The following is a 16954-nucleotide window of genomic DNA, read 5'->3' on the forward strand; positions in this document are numbered from 1 at the left end:
CAGCCTCTTTCCCAAATTTGTCTGCTTAGTCACAGGAAAGTTTTTATAGAAAGAGAGAGCATTGAAATGCATTTTTGGAAGGCAGGGTTAAAAACTGATTTGTGGACTCCAGGGTAACTCATAAATTTACTCCTGGACGGGTCTCTGAAGCACACTTCAGAACTGACCTCAAATAAAGATTTTATTTTATTTTATTTATTTATTTTGCTTTTTGGGTCACACCCAGTGATGCACAGGGATTACTCCTGGCTCTTCACTAAGGAATTACTCCTGGCAGTGCTCAGGGGACCATATAAGATGCTGGGAATCGAACCTGGGTCAGTTGTGTGCAAGGCAAATGCCCTACTTGCTGTGCTATCGCTTCAGCCCCCCTCCCTTTTTTTTTTAAATAAAGATTTTAAATGAAAGTTTCCACCTCTTATTCTTTAGGGAAAAAAGTAAGGGGCACTCTGAACATTTTCAACCACCCTTAATCAACTAGGTATTCTGACTTCTAATATTGAATTCAGCTCTTTGTTCTTTGGGCTTTCTTGATCCATGGGATCCTTCTTGGGGCTGAGTAAACTGCCGCCCGAAACAAGAAAAATTAAGAGTTAATGTTGAAAGAGATGACAGTTTAGGCCTGGTCAGATCCGGCCAGTTGCTCTAGTGTGAAATTCTTTAAATCTGAACAGAAATGATTCTTCTATCAGTGGTTAGACTATAAGGTAGGGTTTGAGATGATCTTGAGTTATGTCCTGACATAGAGCAGGTAGTCCTTTAATTTCAGTTGTTTTGGTGATTGAAATTTTGCAATAGAAGCACAAAGAGGGATTAGAAGGTTCCAGACTTAAAAGATAAGCACATAGAATCCTGCTGCAGATAGCAGTTGGTGGCATGAGGCCTAAAAGGGTAGTGGGAAATGTACACTGGTGAAGGGATGGGTGTTGGAACATTATATAACTGAAACCCAATCATGAACAACCTTGTAACTGCATATCTTATTGTTATTCAATTTTAAAAATCATAAAAAAATAAATAAAAGGTCATTCCAAGCAAAAAGGCCTTGGTAGACTCAGATCTGAAAATAATATAGGATAACAGGGACTCAGCCTTGATGAGGGTCATGTTGACAGGACTGGACAGGGCAGGAACAAGTTTATGACTTTCCTCTGATGTCTCACTCACACAAATATTTGATTCAGAAGTCTGTGATACGATGCCAGAAAAAGGCAAACATGTTCACATACTTGAGGCTATATTATAAAATAAAGGCTAGGAGAGAAAAGTAGCAGGATTCTCTTTTATTAATAATGAAACTCCACGCTCAGATAAACGCACATAGATAGTAAACAGTAGGCAACTTTCAGGCTCAGTAGTTATTTGGATGGAATATCCCCAAGAAGTTCTATTCTCAGGGTTTGTTATATCAAGTCAAAGACACTTCCTCCTGCCTCTCTGCTGACTTCATTATCTCTTCAGTAACTTGCTGGCAGGTTCAGGTTGCCTCTGACTTGGGGTGATAGCTGTTTTATCATTCAGAACGCTGCAGGACTAGTTTTGACTTGGTGAGGGGAAAAATTCCTTTTATCTTGGACTTTACTTGATCTAATCAGGCCTTGAACTATTATTCCAGTTTTGCTTCAGGGATCCAAATGCTTTCACCCTCTTTCTTGACATAGTTCAATTGTGAGTTTCCTGTTACCTATTCACTATTCAGAACCTTTTGCTTTTGTGTTTTAAGTGAAGACTTGCAAATTTGGTCTTTCACCATGATTTTTGACCTGAAAAAGCATTCACAAAGTAGCAATTGTAGATTTGTGCTTAAAAATCTTCATATGTGCATGATAGAGCATGAATAAGGTGAAGATTGGGTCTTCTGGCAACTGAAATCAGGTAACACTGGTAACAAACCATTGCTGCTCATTCATGTGAGTTAATAAAAGGGCTGGAATTCCAGTTGTCTCTTCATGGAGTGAATATAGAAGATACTTAAGGAGGGAGGAGAATGAACAGGACTAGCCATGGGAGCTGAATGACAGGAAAGTTGTAAGAACACTTAACTCTACCCTGGAGAAAAGCCATTTATTGAGGAAAGAGGTTGGATTTAATTAGTTTCATTTTAGAAATGCTGGATTTGGGGTTCTGTGTTGAAGTCCCTGTGCAGAAATCCCGTAGAAAATATGAAGCTCAGGAGATTAAATTAAATTGGAGATAAGGATTTTCTGTATACTTGTTATCGAATGTTTTAACAAAATACAGTGACTTGAATGAGGTAGTTTATTTCTCTCATCAATTCTTCAGCTGGGACAGCGGTCAGGCATCTTTGCTGTACATTCACCCAGAGAACTTCACCTATCTTCTTTGTTTTTCTTCTAAAATTGCTACTATTTTTTTTTCTGTCACAGTCAGCGAAGAAAACGTAGACATAGGAAGGAAAGAGTCCACCATTTATCACTTCTGCTCATGCTCCACTGATGAGCACTCACATGACTATGTATAGCTGCAAGGGAGGCAGGAAAATGTGGTCTTTGTTTAGGAACTTACATTCCTATAAGCAGTATTCATTCCTTTGAGGTCTGTGATGGTCGGGGTACTAAGGGTTTATAAATGTTGGCGTATATTAGGCAGTGAAGTCATGGAATGGGATAAGATCACACAGAGATGGTATGATATATGCAGCAGATGACCAGATTTGGGGGTGGCAACACTCAAGAGCAGAGGAGGAGACACCTATTATATGCACAAGAAATAGAAAGCTGTTATCCTGGAAGTGAAAGGAGAGGTTTTGGGCAATGAGTTTCCCTTTGCGAGAAAGTAAGATTCAGGGATTAATATTAGAATCTAAAATCCAAACCCTTTGATCCACTACTTACTAGCCGGGTGACCTTGGGTAAGTCTTATAACTTCTATACACATCATTTTTTCTCCCTTCTCTACAAAATGAAAATAGCCAAAATACTCATCTCAAGGTTATTTGAAGAGCAAATTCACTTCTTAAAGCTCTTAACAAAGTGCTTGTTTACAGTATGTCCTGCCACTAATGGCTGAGTTAAAATAAATCAGGAATGAGGAGAACACATTGGATTTTTCAAAGAGGATTTTCATACATGCTGAGTGAAGTCAGTCCAAAGAAAGGGATAAATAAAAAATGATACATACATATGTGGGATGCCGCAAGATACACATCAAGGTAGCAACAAAAAGCCAAAAGCATCAGTTGCGGGGTTGAAGGGCAGGGAAGCTGGTTTGAGAGGAAGGATTGGAGTCCTTGGGGTAGGAAAGTGGATACACTGGTAACCAGTGTGATATTGCAGTTATGTTAATGAGAAGCCATCATTAACAATATTGTAAGTCACAGAATCTCAAAAAAAAAAAAGTAAAAACGGATTTGCATGTATATAGTGTCAAACACAGTAACAACAAGTCTCACTATTCGTTGTGAGATGTTACTGGTGCCCGCTCCAGCAAATCAATGAAAAGGAGGACAGTGCTACAGTACTACTTCATTTATGCCCTAAAAGAATTTGATGAGATATAGTACAAGAATATCCAGTTTCTAGATGACAAAGATGAACCACCAAAAGGATAACTGAGCTAGCCTAATATCATAGAGCTAAATAGTGACTGACCTCAGGTTTATTTGATTCCAAGATCCATTCTTCTAGACACTAAAATTTTGAGATGTCAGATACATCATAAGGAAAAACCTGAGTATTGTAGATATTTTTCACTTTTAAGTATCAGTTTCCTTCCCTAATGTTAGCTCATCATAGCATCACCAATACAAACCAAGCTACTTCATGAGAAACTTCATTATTTTTGGGCAAGTAGTTTACTTCACTAGCAAACTGATACATAATAAACACAAATCCTGAGTGCATGGTATTGGATAATAATTACTGTATCACTGTATCACTGTCATCCCATTGTTCATCGATTTGCTCGAGGAGGTGCCAGTAACGTCTCCACTCATCCCTATCACGTGATAGTGTAGCCCGATCGCATACTGGGGGGCTCTTTCAGGGTCAGAGAAATGAGGACCATCATTGTTACTGTTTTTGGCATATTGAGTAAGCCACAGGTAGCTTGCCAGGCTCTGCCATGTGAGTGGGATACTCTCAGTAGCTTGTCGGGCTCTCTGAGAGGGATGGAGGATTTTGGATAATAATAATAAGGGTAGTATTATTATTATATAAAACCCAGCTTCCAGAAGTGCCTGGCCGCATTTGTGGCTGAGCGACATCTTATTATCTCATTCTTACTTTGGATAACCTGGCAGGTTACCGAATGTAACCTGCGCACACGGCAGAGTCAGGCAAACTCCCCGTGGAGTACCCAATATGCCAAATACCAGTAACAATGATGGGTCTCATTCTCCTAACCCTGAAAGAGCCTTGAATATGACACTTTTTAAAATCTCAGGGCTAGGATGAAGGAGACGTTACTTGTGCCTGCTCGAGGCAATTGACGAACAACAGGATGATTGTGATTGTGATTTATTAAAAGAATTAGGAAAATAGTGATTTAAGATTATATTTATCTATTTATCTTCTAGTTTTTCTAATAACGATAGGAAAAGTATTTTCTCTCTCTCTCTCTCTCTCTCTCTCTCTCTGTGTGTGTGTGTGTGTCTCTCTCTCTCTCTCTCTCTATTCGCAGGCATACATGCACTTAAAGCTGATGGTAGATCTTCAGATCAGGGTTTTAGGAGCCTTATGAAGTTCAGCATTTGACTGTTTTAAAACTTTCTCTTTTCTTAGATAAATTTTTCCCACTTCTTCACACTGTAGACAAATATATAGATGGTAGAAGAACCCAAGGAAAAATAGTGTTTGAATGAGCAGTTTGTAAATGTTCAGCTTAATCAAGCAGGAAATGCCTACTGCTCGAATTTCTGTTACTAAGGAGAGTAAAACCTTCTGAACTTTCTGATTTAATTGTCTTCATATACATAATTTTTTGGTTATAAAAAAAACTAACGATGTTAACTAAGTACAGTCCTTTTAGATTAGATGATTCTCCATGTCTACTAGGGACAGAGGGGAGCTCCAGTGAAGTTGAAAGGCTTGCTGTTATTTTGAAATTAGTCTATTTCTAGATTGTTTCCTATGTGTGGATTTAGTTGACCTTACTCTTAAAATAACAGACAGTCCTGCAGTGAATTTTATTACTTGATGTTTAATTTTTTTAAGGGAAGTACTTATTTCCCTGCAGAGCTTATGATTATCAGTGGAGAACTTTGGCTTTAACCTGTGAAAAGCTCATGAACTCATAAACTGTTATGATTCAATTTTTCAATTTTAGAAGAAATAGAAGTGAAGATTATATATTTGTAGCTGATAATTAACACAGTCATTTTCAAACTTAAGAGTCATGTATATTGCCAAAAATCAATTACAAAAATGTCAATAGTGGCATGTATTGGTTTCTAGATTTTATTTATACTTTATCTTCATAAGCCCATTAAAAGCCAGCCTAATTTTTTTATATTGCCTGTGAATATTGAGTACTGAAAAGCCATGGGTGTTCTTCCAATTTTAGAAACTCATTTTGGAGATAGATCAGAGAATTATTTCAAGTGTATAATTTCCTCAAGTGAAATGAGGCATCCTGACATGCCTTCAAATAGATTCTAGGAAATGAAGGGATTAGTGATTTTTTGCTGATAAAAGGGTAGTGTTATTATTTACAGTTAATAGCTGGCCAGAATTTTAATATTGCAGCAAATAAAGTAGGCTAGCTAATATGTCTTGTTTAAACCTTTGAACTATTTTAGGTTATAATATAGGGCAAAATTGAATGAAAATATATTTAAAGTAAATCAGCTCAATATTTTATTTTGACAGAAGCAACTAAGTACAATTAAGTTCTTTCCTATTCTGAGTGAAATACCCTTTGTGAAATGAAATGCAATTTGACATTGACATTTCTGTTTTTTCTTTGACTCACTCAACAGAAATATTTGTTTATGCAACTAGGCATCTATGAATAGTACACTAGATAATATAGAAATACATCAATTTATTTTTCTTTTCTAGTCAGAATGCCCTACTTCTCAAAAGTGTTCAAATTTGCATGGCAAAGTGTAAACCTTATTCTGAATGTTTATTTGGCTCAAAATAAGCCTCCCGATGTATGTTCAGACTGAATTCTATCAGTGAGGAGGATACAAAGTGAGACATAAATCCCGGAGCTGATACTGTGAATTTAGAAAGTGACTGTGTGGAAGAGAATAGTTTTATACAAAGAATCTGGGAAACATTGTTTCTTAAGAAGCAGAATCTTCTTTGGGAAAACTAATCCTTTAAGTAATTATGTAAATGTTTCACTAATATTCAACATCATACCTGATATGCTGTAAGTTTCTACAATTACATCTGCATCACCAAAGAAATATTAAGTAGTGTGCTGTATTAGAGACATTTGTATGTTTATTGATATATTATGTCCACTATCACTGTCACTGTCACTGTCCTCCTGTTGTTCATAGATTTGCTCAAGTGAACCCAGTAACGTCTCCATTGTGACACTTGTTACTGGTTTTGGCATATCAAATACATCACGGGTAGCTTGCCTGGCTTTGCCATGAAGGCAAGATACTCTCGGTAGCTTGCCAAGCTCTCTGAGAGGGGCGGAGGAAGCAAACCTGATGGCATATCAAATACATCACGGGTAGCTTGCCAGGCTTTGGCATGAGGGCAAGATACTCTTCGTAACTTGCTGGGCTCTCCGAGAGGGGTGGAGGAATCTAACCTGGGTCGGCTATGTGCAAGGCAAACGCCGTACCCGCTGTGCTATGGCTCCAGCCCATGTCCACTATCATTTTTATCAAATATATAAATTCAATAATAAAATAGAAATAGTACTTATTTAAAAGTAAGATTAAGAAAAGAGCAAGTGGACAAGCTGTAACAGGAAGACAGGGTTGCTGTTTAGTTTCCTATTTGCCTTTGAACTTTCTGTCAGGCCTTGTGAAAAGGGGACATAATCATGTGCATGACTTTTAATATTGGGAGTTCAGATAGTCTGTCATTTTAAAGAGAACAATTTCTGAAGCTTTTTTTTAAGTGGCTGTTTACATCGACTGCTCTTAATTATCTAGGAGAACATGCTCAATATTACTTTTATATCATTTTTTTCTTATGATTTGGAGAGGAGGTCTCCCAGGTGGTGCTCAGGAGGTCCAAATAGGCTGAGGTGCAATTCAAACACCAGGTTCTGCTGGGATCCTATGGTGCTAGGGGACTGGCCAGGTCATCCAGCAAGTTGTCACAGTTCTCCAGGGATACACTTACTACACCCATGATAAAGGCTTGCAACTCTCGATGGTGCTTGAGCAATAAGGTAGTGCTGGGGATTGAACCAGGGCTTGCTGTCAGACTTGCAGTCTGTCCCAGATTGTATATGATGCGTTCTCCAATTGATGTCACTAAAATACATCTCACAGGGCTGGAGAAATAGCACAGCGGGTAGGGCGTTTGCCTTGTATGCATCCAACCCGGGTTCAATTTCCAGCAACCCATATGGTACCCTGAGCACTGCCAGGGGTGATTCCTGAGTGCAGAGCCAGGAGTAACCTCTGTGCATTGCTGGGTGTGTTCCAAAAAGCAAAAAAAAAAAAATACATCTCACAAGAAAGCAATATGTGCCATCACAGGCTAATACATTCCAGTATGGTAGATCTGGGTGTTCTGGGTTGATACTAGGACATAATTTAAAGTGCTTCACAGTTGATCTCATTTTTCAATGATCAGTAGAAGACCCTTCTTTTGGGGGCCTTCTTGGAGAGAAGCATAAACAATTTTTTTTTAAATTTTGGGCCATACCTGATGATGCTCAGGGGTTACTTCTGGCTCCCCACTCAGGAATTATTCCAGGTAGTGCTTGGAGGACCTTATGGGATGCCGGAGATCAAACACAGTTGGCCTTGTGCAAGGCTAGCACCCTCCCCACTATACTATCACTCCAGTCTGAAGTATGAACAAAATCTAATCAATTCTGATGACAGATTTAATCATTAAAACTTGGTTTTGTTCCTGTATGTGTTTTGCAACCTAAGTGGTGATGCACTGGAATTGACACACTGTTATACTCAGTGGTCTACTCTAAGACTTTAGTTTGAGAGAAACACCCATGCCATTCTCAGTGAGGTAATGAGCCCAAGGACTTGACCGGTCACCTTGTGCCGACTCAGCAAGATCCAGTGTTCTCTTCTGTAAGGGTGGAAACAGGGAAACTTATAATGGGCTCCAGACCCATTCACCAGAATCTCGGCCTTAATATTTTATCACATTTTCTCATTTGTTGTTATGGGGTCCATAGTGCAAGATGCTCTGGAGACCCACCAAGGTCACACAAAACAGTCCTGGGGACCCCTAAACTGCCAGAGATGGAACCTAGAGCCTCAGCACTTGAAAAGTGTACTCTACCACTTTAAGCCACATCGCCAGACCCACATTTTCTTTATATATATAAGTGAAAAAATAGTCATTTTCAAAGAAACATTGATAACATATGCAATCCAGAAGGAAATCATGAGGAGGATGATGGAAATATATTTGGAAAACTTAAAGAAACTTGGAAAAAAATCTCTGGAAAAAAAACGGTTAAAGGACAAGCAATTACTTCAACTTCGACTCTCTATTATGAAAAAGAGATTGGTTTAGTATGGAATGGAACCAGGGTCACTATTAAGAAGGCAGGTTCCAACTAGGGAGCACTCATTAAAACTTAGCTCAGTGTGGACAGGGCTCTCAAGTGAGACAGGGAATGATTCTCATTAGAGGCTGTTTCCTCTGAAGCCTATTTCCCCTCTATGTTCCACACTTCTTGTTTCTTTACATGTCATGTCATTTGCTGTTGTTGGAACCGGGCATTTTAATATAACGTGGCTACTCTGGAAATCAGATTCTCTACTCTTTCCACACTTCATTTAGTTGTTTATTGTGGCCATTGTTTCTGTATGAATGTCTTTTGGAAAAAATTCTGTAAGATATGTGTTCATTGGCTGTCAGATGTAACCACTGAGGTTCCTGCTCAGTTGGTTTAGTGGTTGACTCCTGAATGAAGAGGTTTCCTTTGAGGCTATAAACAATGTCTCCTAGCCTTTGCCAAGGGAGTACAGAGCCTGAAGGTTAGCCAGAGGTGAGATTTTAGCGGTTCTGAAGTCTTTTCTGAGCATGCGCACAGCCTAGGGCATGACTCCGCCTGACTTCGCTGGAATCTTTCTTGATTCCCACAAATATATCAGCTTTGCCAACCTCTCCATGGACATTGCATTCTCATGCTTTTCACTGAAAGCTTTTTGACGAGTCCATTGTGCACAGCTGAAATCCACAGCCTCCGGCAGCCTCCGGCACCCTCAGTGTCAGTTATCTAGCACCACTTTTGACAGAAACCCCCAGAAAAAAAAGGGTGGACCCTTATTTTTGAAGTGCAAGGCAGGTCAAATAAAGACAGCTTTATACATGATGTCTTCCAAGGAATCAAAGCTAAGACAAATAATGACAGTTCTGGAGACTAGAGCTTTGAATGCTCTCTAAACCTAATCATTTTTCTCTGGTGCCTTCCAGATCTCCGGTTTTTACCGTGAATTTCAAGACTAGTTCATATCTGAAAGGGATAAAGATGTACTTGGTAGTTTGAGAATGGTAAATAAGGAACATTAAAACGCCATAAAATTAGCAGTTCTTCCTGAAATTCAGATGATTTTCTTCAGGTTGATGTAATCTCTGGTTAATTTCTAGAATTTCAAAAAGTCTATTTTGGCCACGTTGGTGAGTTTTTCCTCACCAAGAGGAGAGACTCATCAGAGATTCTTTCTCTGCCAGTTGAGACATCGTTGATTTCCAAAGACCCTTTCCTCTAGAACATTCCATGTTAGTTAATATTACTCATTTATTAATCAACCTACATGGTTTAATTTACTGTATCCTTTTTTTTTTTTTTTAAAAAAAGTGGTTGTTTAAAGTAAAATAAGAAATTTTCACCAAGGCCGAAATCTGAAACCAAGTAGAATGTAGTTTAGGTATCAATTTCTGCTTTCTTTTATTTGTAGATTATTAAAATAAATATTACCTTTCTTGCACAGTTATTTCCAGCTTAGAATAAGGAAGCCGAGTAAACACCACTGGGAAAAACCCTAGAGATAAAACTTAAGCCCCAGAGACTACTGAAAAGTATCAGTGTCAGACAGTGCGTTGAATTCAGAATTTTGGCTCTTGTTTTCCTATTTTCTTTTTCTTTTCTTTTCCTTATGGTGCTATATACAGCAATGCTGGAGGCCACCAGGGCCTCACCAGCTAGCGCTTGGCGGCCAGAAGTGCTGAGAATTAACCTCAGAATCCTGCACATGCCAGTTCTAGCATCGAACTGTCTCCCGTCCTGTCTGCTACATTCTGTGCGGTATTATATGAGAATAATTGTGAAAATTGCACATACACGCACATTTGGGTGAATGGACGATGAGTGGGACTCTTGTGAAGTGTAGGAACTTTGCTAAGTTATCTTTGTGGTATCTATTTTTGTTCCTATAATTATTTTTGTTGTATTTATTCTTGGACTGGAGTGATAGCACAGTGGGTAGAGCATTTGCCTTGCATGCAGCTGACCCAGGTTTGATTCCTCCATCCTTCTTGGAGAGCCCGGCAAGCTACCGAGAGTATCCCACCTGCATGGCAGAGCCTGGCAAGCTCCAAGTGGCATGTTCAATATGCCAAAAACAGTAACAACAATGAAGACATCACTGGTGCCCGCTCGAGCAAATCGATGAATAATGGGACAACAGTGCTACTGTATTTATTCTTGTTACCCATGTGTATTTGCCATACACATATGCCCACAGTTGTGTACTTATTGAATAGACAAGATGGCCACCAAAGTGATTTTATCAAGGCAGGGTTAAGAATGATTAATTTATTATAATTTTAATTATAACTGGTAAAATTTATGAACATTCATTAATTTATTTTCATTGTTGTTGTTAATTGCCATACCTGCTATGCCGGGGGGAAAAAGTTGAGGGCTAGAGAGTTAGGACCAAAGTTAAGGAGCATACCTTGCATGCTGCCCACCCCAGTTGATCCTTGGTATAGCATGATCTCCTAAGCATTGATGGGTGCAGTACCGGAAGCCCCCTAAGCACCAGTCAAGGGTCTTTCTCTCTCCAGCATCTCAGGGCCAGGGCAGAATCAAATTCTCAGGCATGGAACCTCTTACCTGCTTAGCCAAGAAGGGGACCCAGGACTCCTAAGCACTGTTTGGGAGGCTCACCTGAACCCCAGGATTTATTTAAATGTGTTGATTTGTTTGATATGACTTTAAAATTTTTCTTGAGAATTATGTCTTTGGACAAATACTGTTCAATAGCTATAAATCTAATAATTATGGGTCATCATCTCCCTCCCCTCCCCCAAAATACCCACATTAACGACTGGCCTAGTGTGCCTGCTTTCCTTGATTTCGTTCCTTTTGGAATCTGGATAAGACAATAAGGAGGCAGTAATGGAAGCAATTATCTTTCATTTTTAATTAAATAGCTGCCTCAGTGGGGTAAGCAGTGAGTCACGTTGCCCCTAAACTCTGAGTAAATTCTTTTGAAGATTGAATTTCTTGCAGGGAGATAGTTTTCCACGGATCTCTTGCATTTCTGTATGTCTTACAAGGAGAGGCTCTGACTGCCTTTATTCGGGACTATCTTTTCAAAGTTGTTTGTGCAGAATAGAGCCTTGAAAGTAGAGATAGTGTCTCCCTCCAGAGAAAAGGGCAGGTTTGTTTATGTCTGGGAGGTAAAGATAATGTCTGTCTTCAGTGCAAAGGATAGGTATGCTTTCTGCCCATTATAAGATTACATTTCCTTACACTTACTTAATGTTCCTCTCTCATAATGCAAACCACTGTGTGACCAGGTATCATCCGGCCTTCTTCATGTTGCCCTTGGGACTTGAGGAACTGACATTTATTCTGGTTACTATTCTTGTTATAAGTAACAAAGTCCTTTGTCTCTGTCTTCTACTAGCATCTATGAAACTATGGCAAGCTATTTTTTTTTTCAGTTTCCCAGTAGAGAAAAGTCTCAGAATCTTTCAAACTCTTGAAATGTGTCATACTCACATACTCACAAAATTATTTCCTCGATTCTCACCTCAATTTAAAATCGATTTCCTTTTAGAGGAATGAATTAGTGTGCATTGCTGTGAATTCACTAGAGACCGGGCAAGTAGCTGGAACTCTTGGGTCACCTGACAGATGACTTTTGAAGATTGGTATTTGCATTCTACTTTGTTTTCTTTGTCCTCCTTCTTCAGTTTTACTGGGCTGTGGCTTTTTAAAATTCCCCCTTTCTACTTGCTTTGTTCTTCTTCAAGAATTCTCTTTTATATCTACCATAGCCACTCTTTACCATTTGTACTCAACTAATGAAAACATATCAGAGACAATACAGTGTGTATGGTAGCTCGGGTTTAATCAGCAGCACCACATATGGGTCCCTTGGGAGCCAGAGTGATAGTACAGCGCATAGGGCATTTGTCTTGCACATGACTAACCTGGGTTCGATCCCTGGCATCCCATATAGCCCCCCAAAACCCACCAGGAGTGATTGCTGAGTTTAGATGTAAATCCTGAACACAGTTGGATGTGACCCCAAAATAAACAAGTAGATTATTGTTTATTTCTGTGAGAAGTGATCCCTGAGCCCAGAGCCCAGAGCCAGAAATAAATCCTGATCACCCTGGATGTGGCCCCTAAACAAACGACAAACAAAAACTCTAACAAAAGGACAAAAGACATGTGTGTGTATTTTAGGAGGGGAGGGTTGGGTTGATTCCCAGCAACTCACATATTTCAACAGTAGATTCAGAAAACATTCTTGATATATACGACTGTTCCTCACAATCTCCAGGGTAGGTTTTTCAAAAAGTGCTTACTACTGGCTTCTCCAGTTCTCATTATCATTCCCTGCTGGGAGTACCTAATTTTGAGGGAGCCTAGGGGGTCCCCACACTGTTTAGGGGGTTCTGGGGCTACTCCCTGTCATATCTGGCCAGTGAGGCTGATGGTCCGGCACTTAGGCCCTGTGATACAAGAGATCACCAGGGCCACACCTGGCAGTATACCTGGAAGTACTTGTTGCTCCCCAGGGTCTCACTCAGTGATGCTTAGGCTGCATGGTGCCCGAGTTGGAACTGGGGCCAGGCACACACCCTGACCCCTGCACATTGAAAAATGAAGACCTCAAATAATGACCTAAAAGTGAAAAGTGAAGAGCCAGAGAGAAGTACAAAGAGGAGCTTGCCTTCTACATGGCCAATCTTGGTTCAGTTCCTGGCACCCTATATGGAACCCCAAGCCTACCAGGAATGATCCCTGAGCACAGAGCCAGGAGTAAATCCTAGGCACTTCCAACTGGGGACCCCTAAACAGAAAAATAAAATAATATAAAATGAAATGAGAGAGTCAAAGGTTTTTTATCGTTAAAGTTTCTAACTGAAGTGGTTTCACTTAATGAACTAATGCAGATTGTTTTCACTATTTTTCAGCCTCTGTCAAACACCCAAACTGATACTGTGATATTTCTTTTGCAGGGTTGTGGGAAGAAAATGTATTCCTTTTTGAGAGGAACCAAACAACTGCAAGTGCTCAGGTTTCTGGGAATCTCCATTGGCGTAACCCAGATCCTGGCCATGATTCTCACCATTACTCTACTCTGGGCTCTCTATTATGATAGAAGGGAGCCAGGGACAGAGCAGATGATGTCCCTGAAGAATGACACCACTCAGCACCTGCCATGCCACTCAGTAGAACTGTTGAAGCCAAGCCTGTCTAGGATCTTTGAGCACACCTCCATGGCAAACAGCTTTAACACACACTTCGAAATGGAGGAATTGTAGAATAGAGAGTCCAAAGAAGGAAAATTGCAGTTTTCTTCTGTTAGACTTGTGGATTTTTGAGCACAGACTTCTCTGTTGTTTTCAGATATGTGTAGAAACAAAACTGTTCCCAGGAAAGGATGTCTAAGCATAATTTTCTGCCCTTGAAAATGAAGAGGGAGGGGCTAGAGAGAAGATACAAAGAGTAAGGAGCTTGCCTTGCGTGTGGCGGATCTGGGTTCAGTTCCCGTCACCCGATACCGAACCCTGATCCCTGAGCACAGAGTCAGGAGTAAATCCTGAGTACTTCCAGGCGTTACCCTTACACTGAAAAAGAAAAAGAGAAGAAAACAAAATTATGAGAGAGGGCTCGAAGGGCTGGAGTGCATTCTTTACTCTGTGGGACTTTGGGGTTCCAATTCCAGTACTGCTTGAGCCTCTCAGAACCACTGGGAGTAGCCCTCAAACATGCAGGGTATTCCCAATCAAAAAATTTTGAATACATTATATGATGAGGGAAAAGTTCTATATTATAAAACAACACCCAGAAAATAATAATGCCTTTTGTAATGCCGGGGACAGATGTATGATCTGTGTAAAATTAAAAACTGATTATAGCAGTGGACTGAGGCTTATGTTTTGTCTTAGTTTGACTGGCAATTCTGCATTCGAATAACGGAGCTGTGCTATGGTGGGATTAGAGTTACAATGAAGTTTGATTTCCTTCCATATGCGTGTTAGTATATAAAGTATTAATTGCTAACATAGGAAGTTAAAGACAATACTAATGAATTTTATTAATTGTTGATATATTCTTTTTGAGGGTGGATAGATTATATATGAGAAAACTCTGAATATTGGTGACTACCTAAATGTGATTTTTGTTGGTTACTAAAATATTCTTACTACTTACAAGAACAAACTAATACATGTCTTAAACTGATCAGGGATCTGTGTGTATATAAGAGTTTGTGTTAAGTCTGTATAATTCAGTATATTTCAGTTCTTATAATGTTGAGAATAACAGTGTGAAAAGGATAAATTTGTCCTGTATAGTATCATTGTTTCAGACTTTTCTGTTGATAGAGCTTTAAAAATCTGTCTTGAGTTTATATTACATACAGAACTGTTAATTTAAATAGTTAACCACTAATTTTGAAAATTTACCAGTGTGATACAAAAGAATCATTATAATTCAGAATGTAGTATGGTCTCTAGGAAGTATTAACAAGAAAGTTTACTTATAACTTAGTTTATTCAGCAAAGACTTGAATGCCCCCTTTATCCTTAAGTCTTTTTGACACAAACACTTTTTTAAAAAAGAACTTATCTTTGCCCTTTCCAAACAAGAAGCAACAATTTTCAAGTCTGAATATAATTCTTCAAAGAATAGTTGTTCTCTTTCTCCAGAAATATGCTATGGGAATCATTAAAAATAAGTGACAACTTACTGAGATTTTTTTCTTTATTTCAGTAATTAAGATACTGTGGTGAATTAAGCCAATTGTGAAATTTTTTTACAAGAGTAAAATATATTTATTTGAAATGGGAAAAGTGCATTTTACTGTAGTTTGTGTATTATGTTTATTTCTCAAAAAATGGAAAGAAAATGTGTCAATAAATATTTTCTAGAGCATAATATTTGGTGTAAAATGGAAAGAAAATGTGTCAATAAATATTTTCTAGAGCATAATATTTGGTGTCTAACTTTATGCATTGCAAATATTTTTAACACTTGAAGCAATTAACAAAAGGAGAAAATTGAGTAAGATAATAACAATTTCCAGATTCTGAAAATAATTGTTAAGAGTATGTACCCTCACCAAAGAAAGAGAAAAAAATGCCTATTTTTTAAATTTAGAGAAAATAATAATGCGGTTCAATATAATCTGAAAATATAAATATTTTCATTTATCTTCAATAATTTTATATCTTGATCTAATTTTTTTCAAAAAAACAAGTAAAAGGAATATAATATTTGACATTGACAACTGAGTAAAATATTTGAAAACTGAGTAAATCACTTGTTCTACCTCAACTTAAACTTCCCTTTTTACAATTTCTTTATCACCCAAACTCTCCACAATTTCACCTAAAATGCCCAAGTAATTGAATTATTATTTGATTATTATTTGGTCTCTGATTATTATTTGAATTTATTGATGATGATTAGAATTTAGTTTGTTTTTGTTGGATCTTATGATCAGGGAAACAAGCATGTTTTGTGTTGAACTCCATTTTAAAGAAAAAGCTGTCTTTTACATTTTTAGACTTCATATATGTTGATATAATACCTGATTTAATACTCTAGGATAGTCAACATAAATTTAGACAATCATTTTTATATATAATGTAATTGCTCAGTGAGAATAAATGACATTTATGGCAGTGGTTTACAAAGGCCTCTTATAGTAGCTGTGCACCTGGAATAATAAAACTGCAAGGAACTTTAAATAGTGTATTTAATATGGTGGAGCCGAGGGAGTTCACTGTTTGGGTATATTGTTCACTGTTTGGCTGGGAATTTTTAGAAACTTTTGGATGTAAAATCACCATTTTCAAAAGTTGAAAGTTAAGATTATTTTTAGAATGGTTAATAACCCATTCAGAGTACCCTGTCAATATAGAAATGACAAAAGATGATTTCTGGACTCAGATACTGTGAAATCTGGCTCAGAGACACTTTTGCTAACCACAGATAAAGGAAAAAGGAGTTGGGCCTTGCTTAGGATAGGAAACTGAGAACAGTGAAATTTAGGCAGCTACACAGAGCAGTTGACGTTCATGTTGAATCAAATAGGTAGAGTGGAACCTAGTTAGCTCACAAAGAACATTCCATGAGCATGCTAAAGTTAAAAGGTATATATATACACTAAAAGTTCTGCCTGTATCTTCCTTAATATACCGTATGGATTCGAGTCAGAGATCAAGGTTTTTAATTTATTGTAATTGACTTTGTGCATTTGACTTTGTGTCATTGACTTTGTGGTAGATAAGGATTTGAGTTCATATTTTGACAGACCAGTTTTCCCAACACTATTTGCCGAAGAGTCTTTCCTTCATACTCTTAGCCCTTTTATTAAAGATTAGATGTCTTGAAGTCT

General features: G+C 38.3%; 1 protein-coding gene across 1 annotated transcript in view; it reads left to right on the top strand.

Moving 5' to 3' along the window:
• Positions 1 to 15667, top strand: part of TSPAN12 (tetraspanin 12) — a 71546-nt gene extending 55879 nt beyond the window's left edge. The window contains exon 9 of the mRNA XM_056118115.1: positions 13566 to 15667. Within this exon, the coding sequence (XP_055974090.1) occupies positions 13566 to 13871 (306 nt within the window). The 3' untranslated portion in view covers positions 13872 to 15667. The remainder of the gene's footprint in view (positions 1 to 13565) is intronic.
• The last annotated feature ends 1287 nt before the right edge of the window (positions 15668 to 16954 follow it).

This window comes from Sorex fumeus, unplaced genomic scaffold, assembly GCF_029834395.1.
Source record: "Sorex fumeus unplaced genomic scaffold, SorFum_2.1 ptg000037l, whole genome shotgun sequence".
NCBI lineage: Eukaryota > Metazoa > Chordata > Mammalia > Eulipotyphla > Soricidae > Sorex > Sorex fumeus.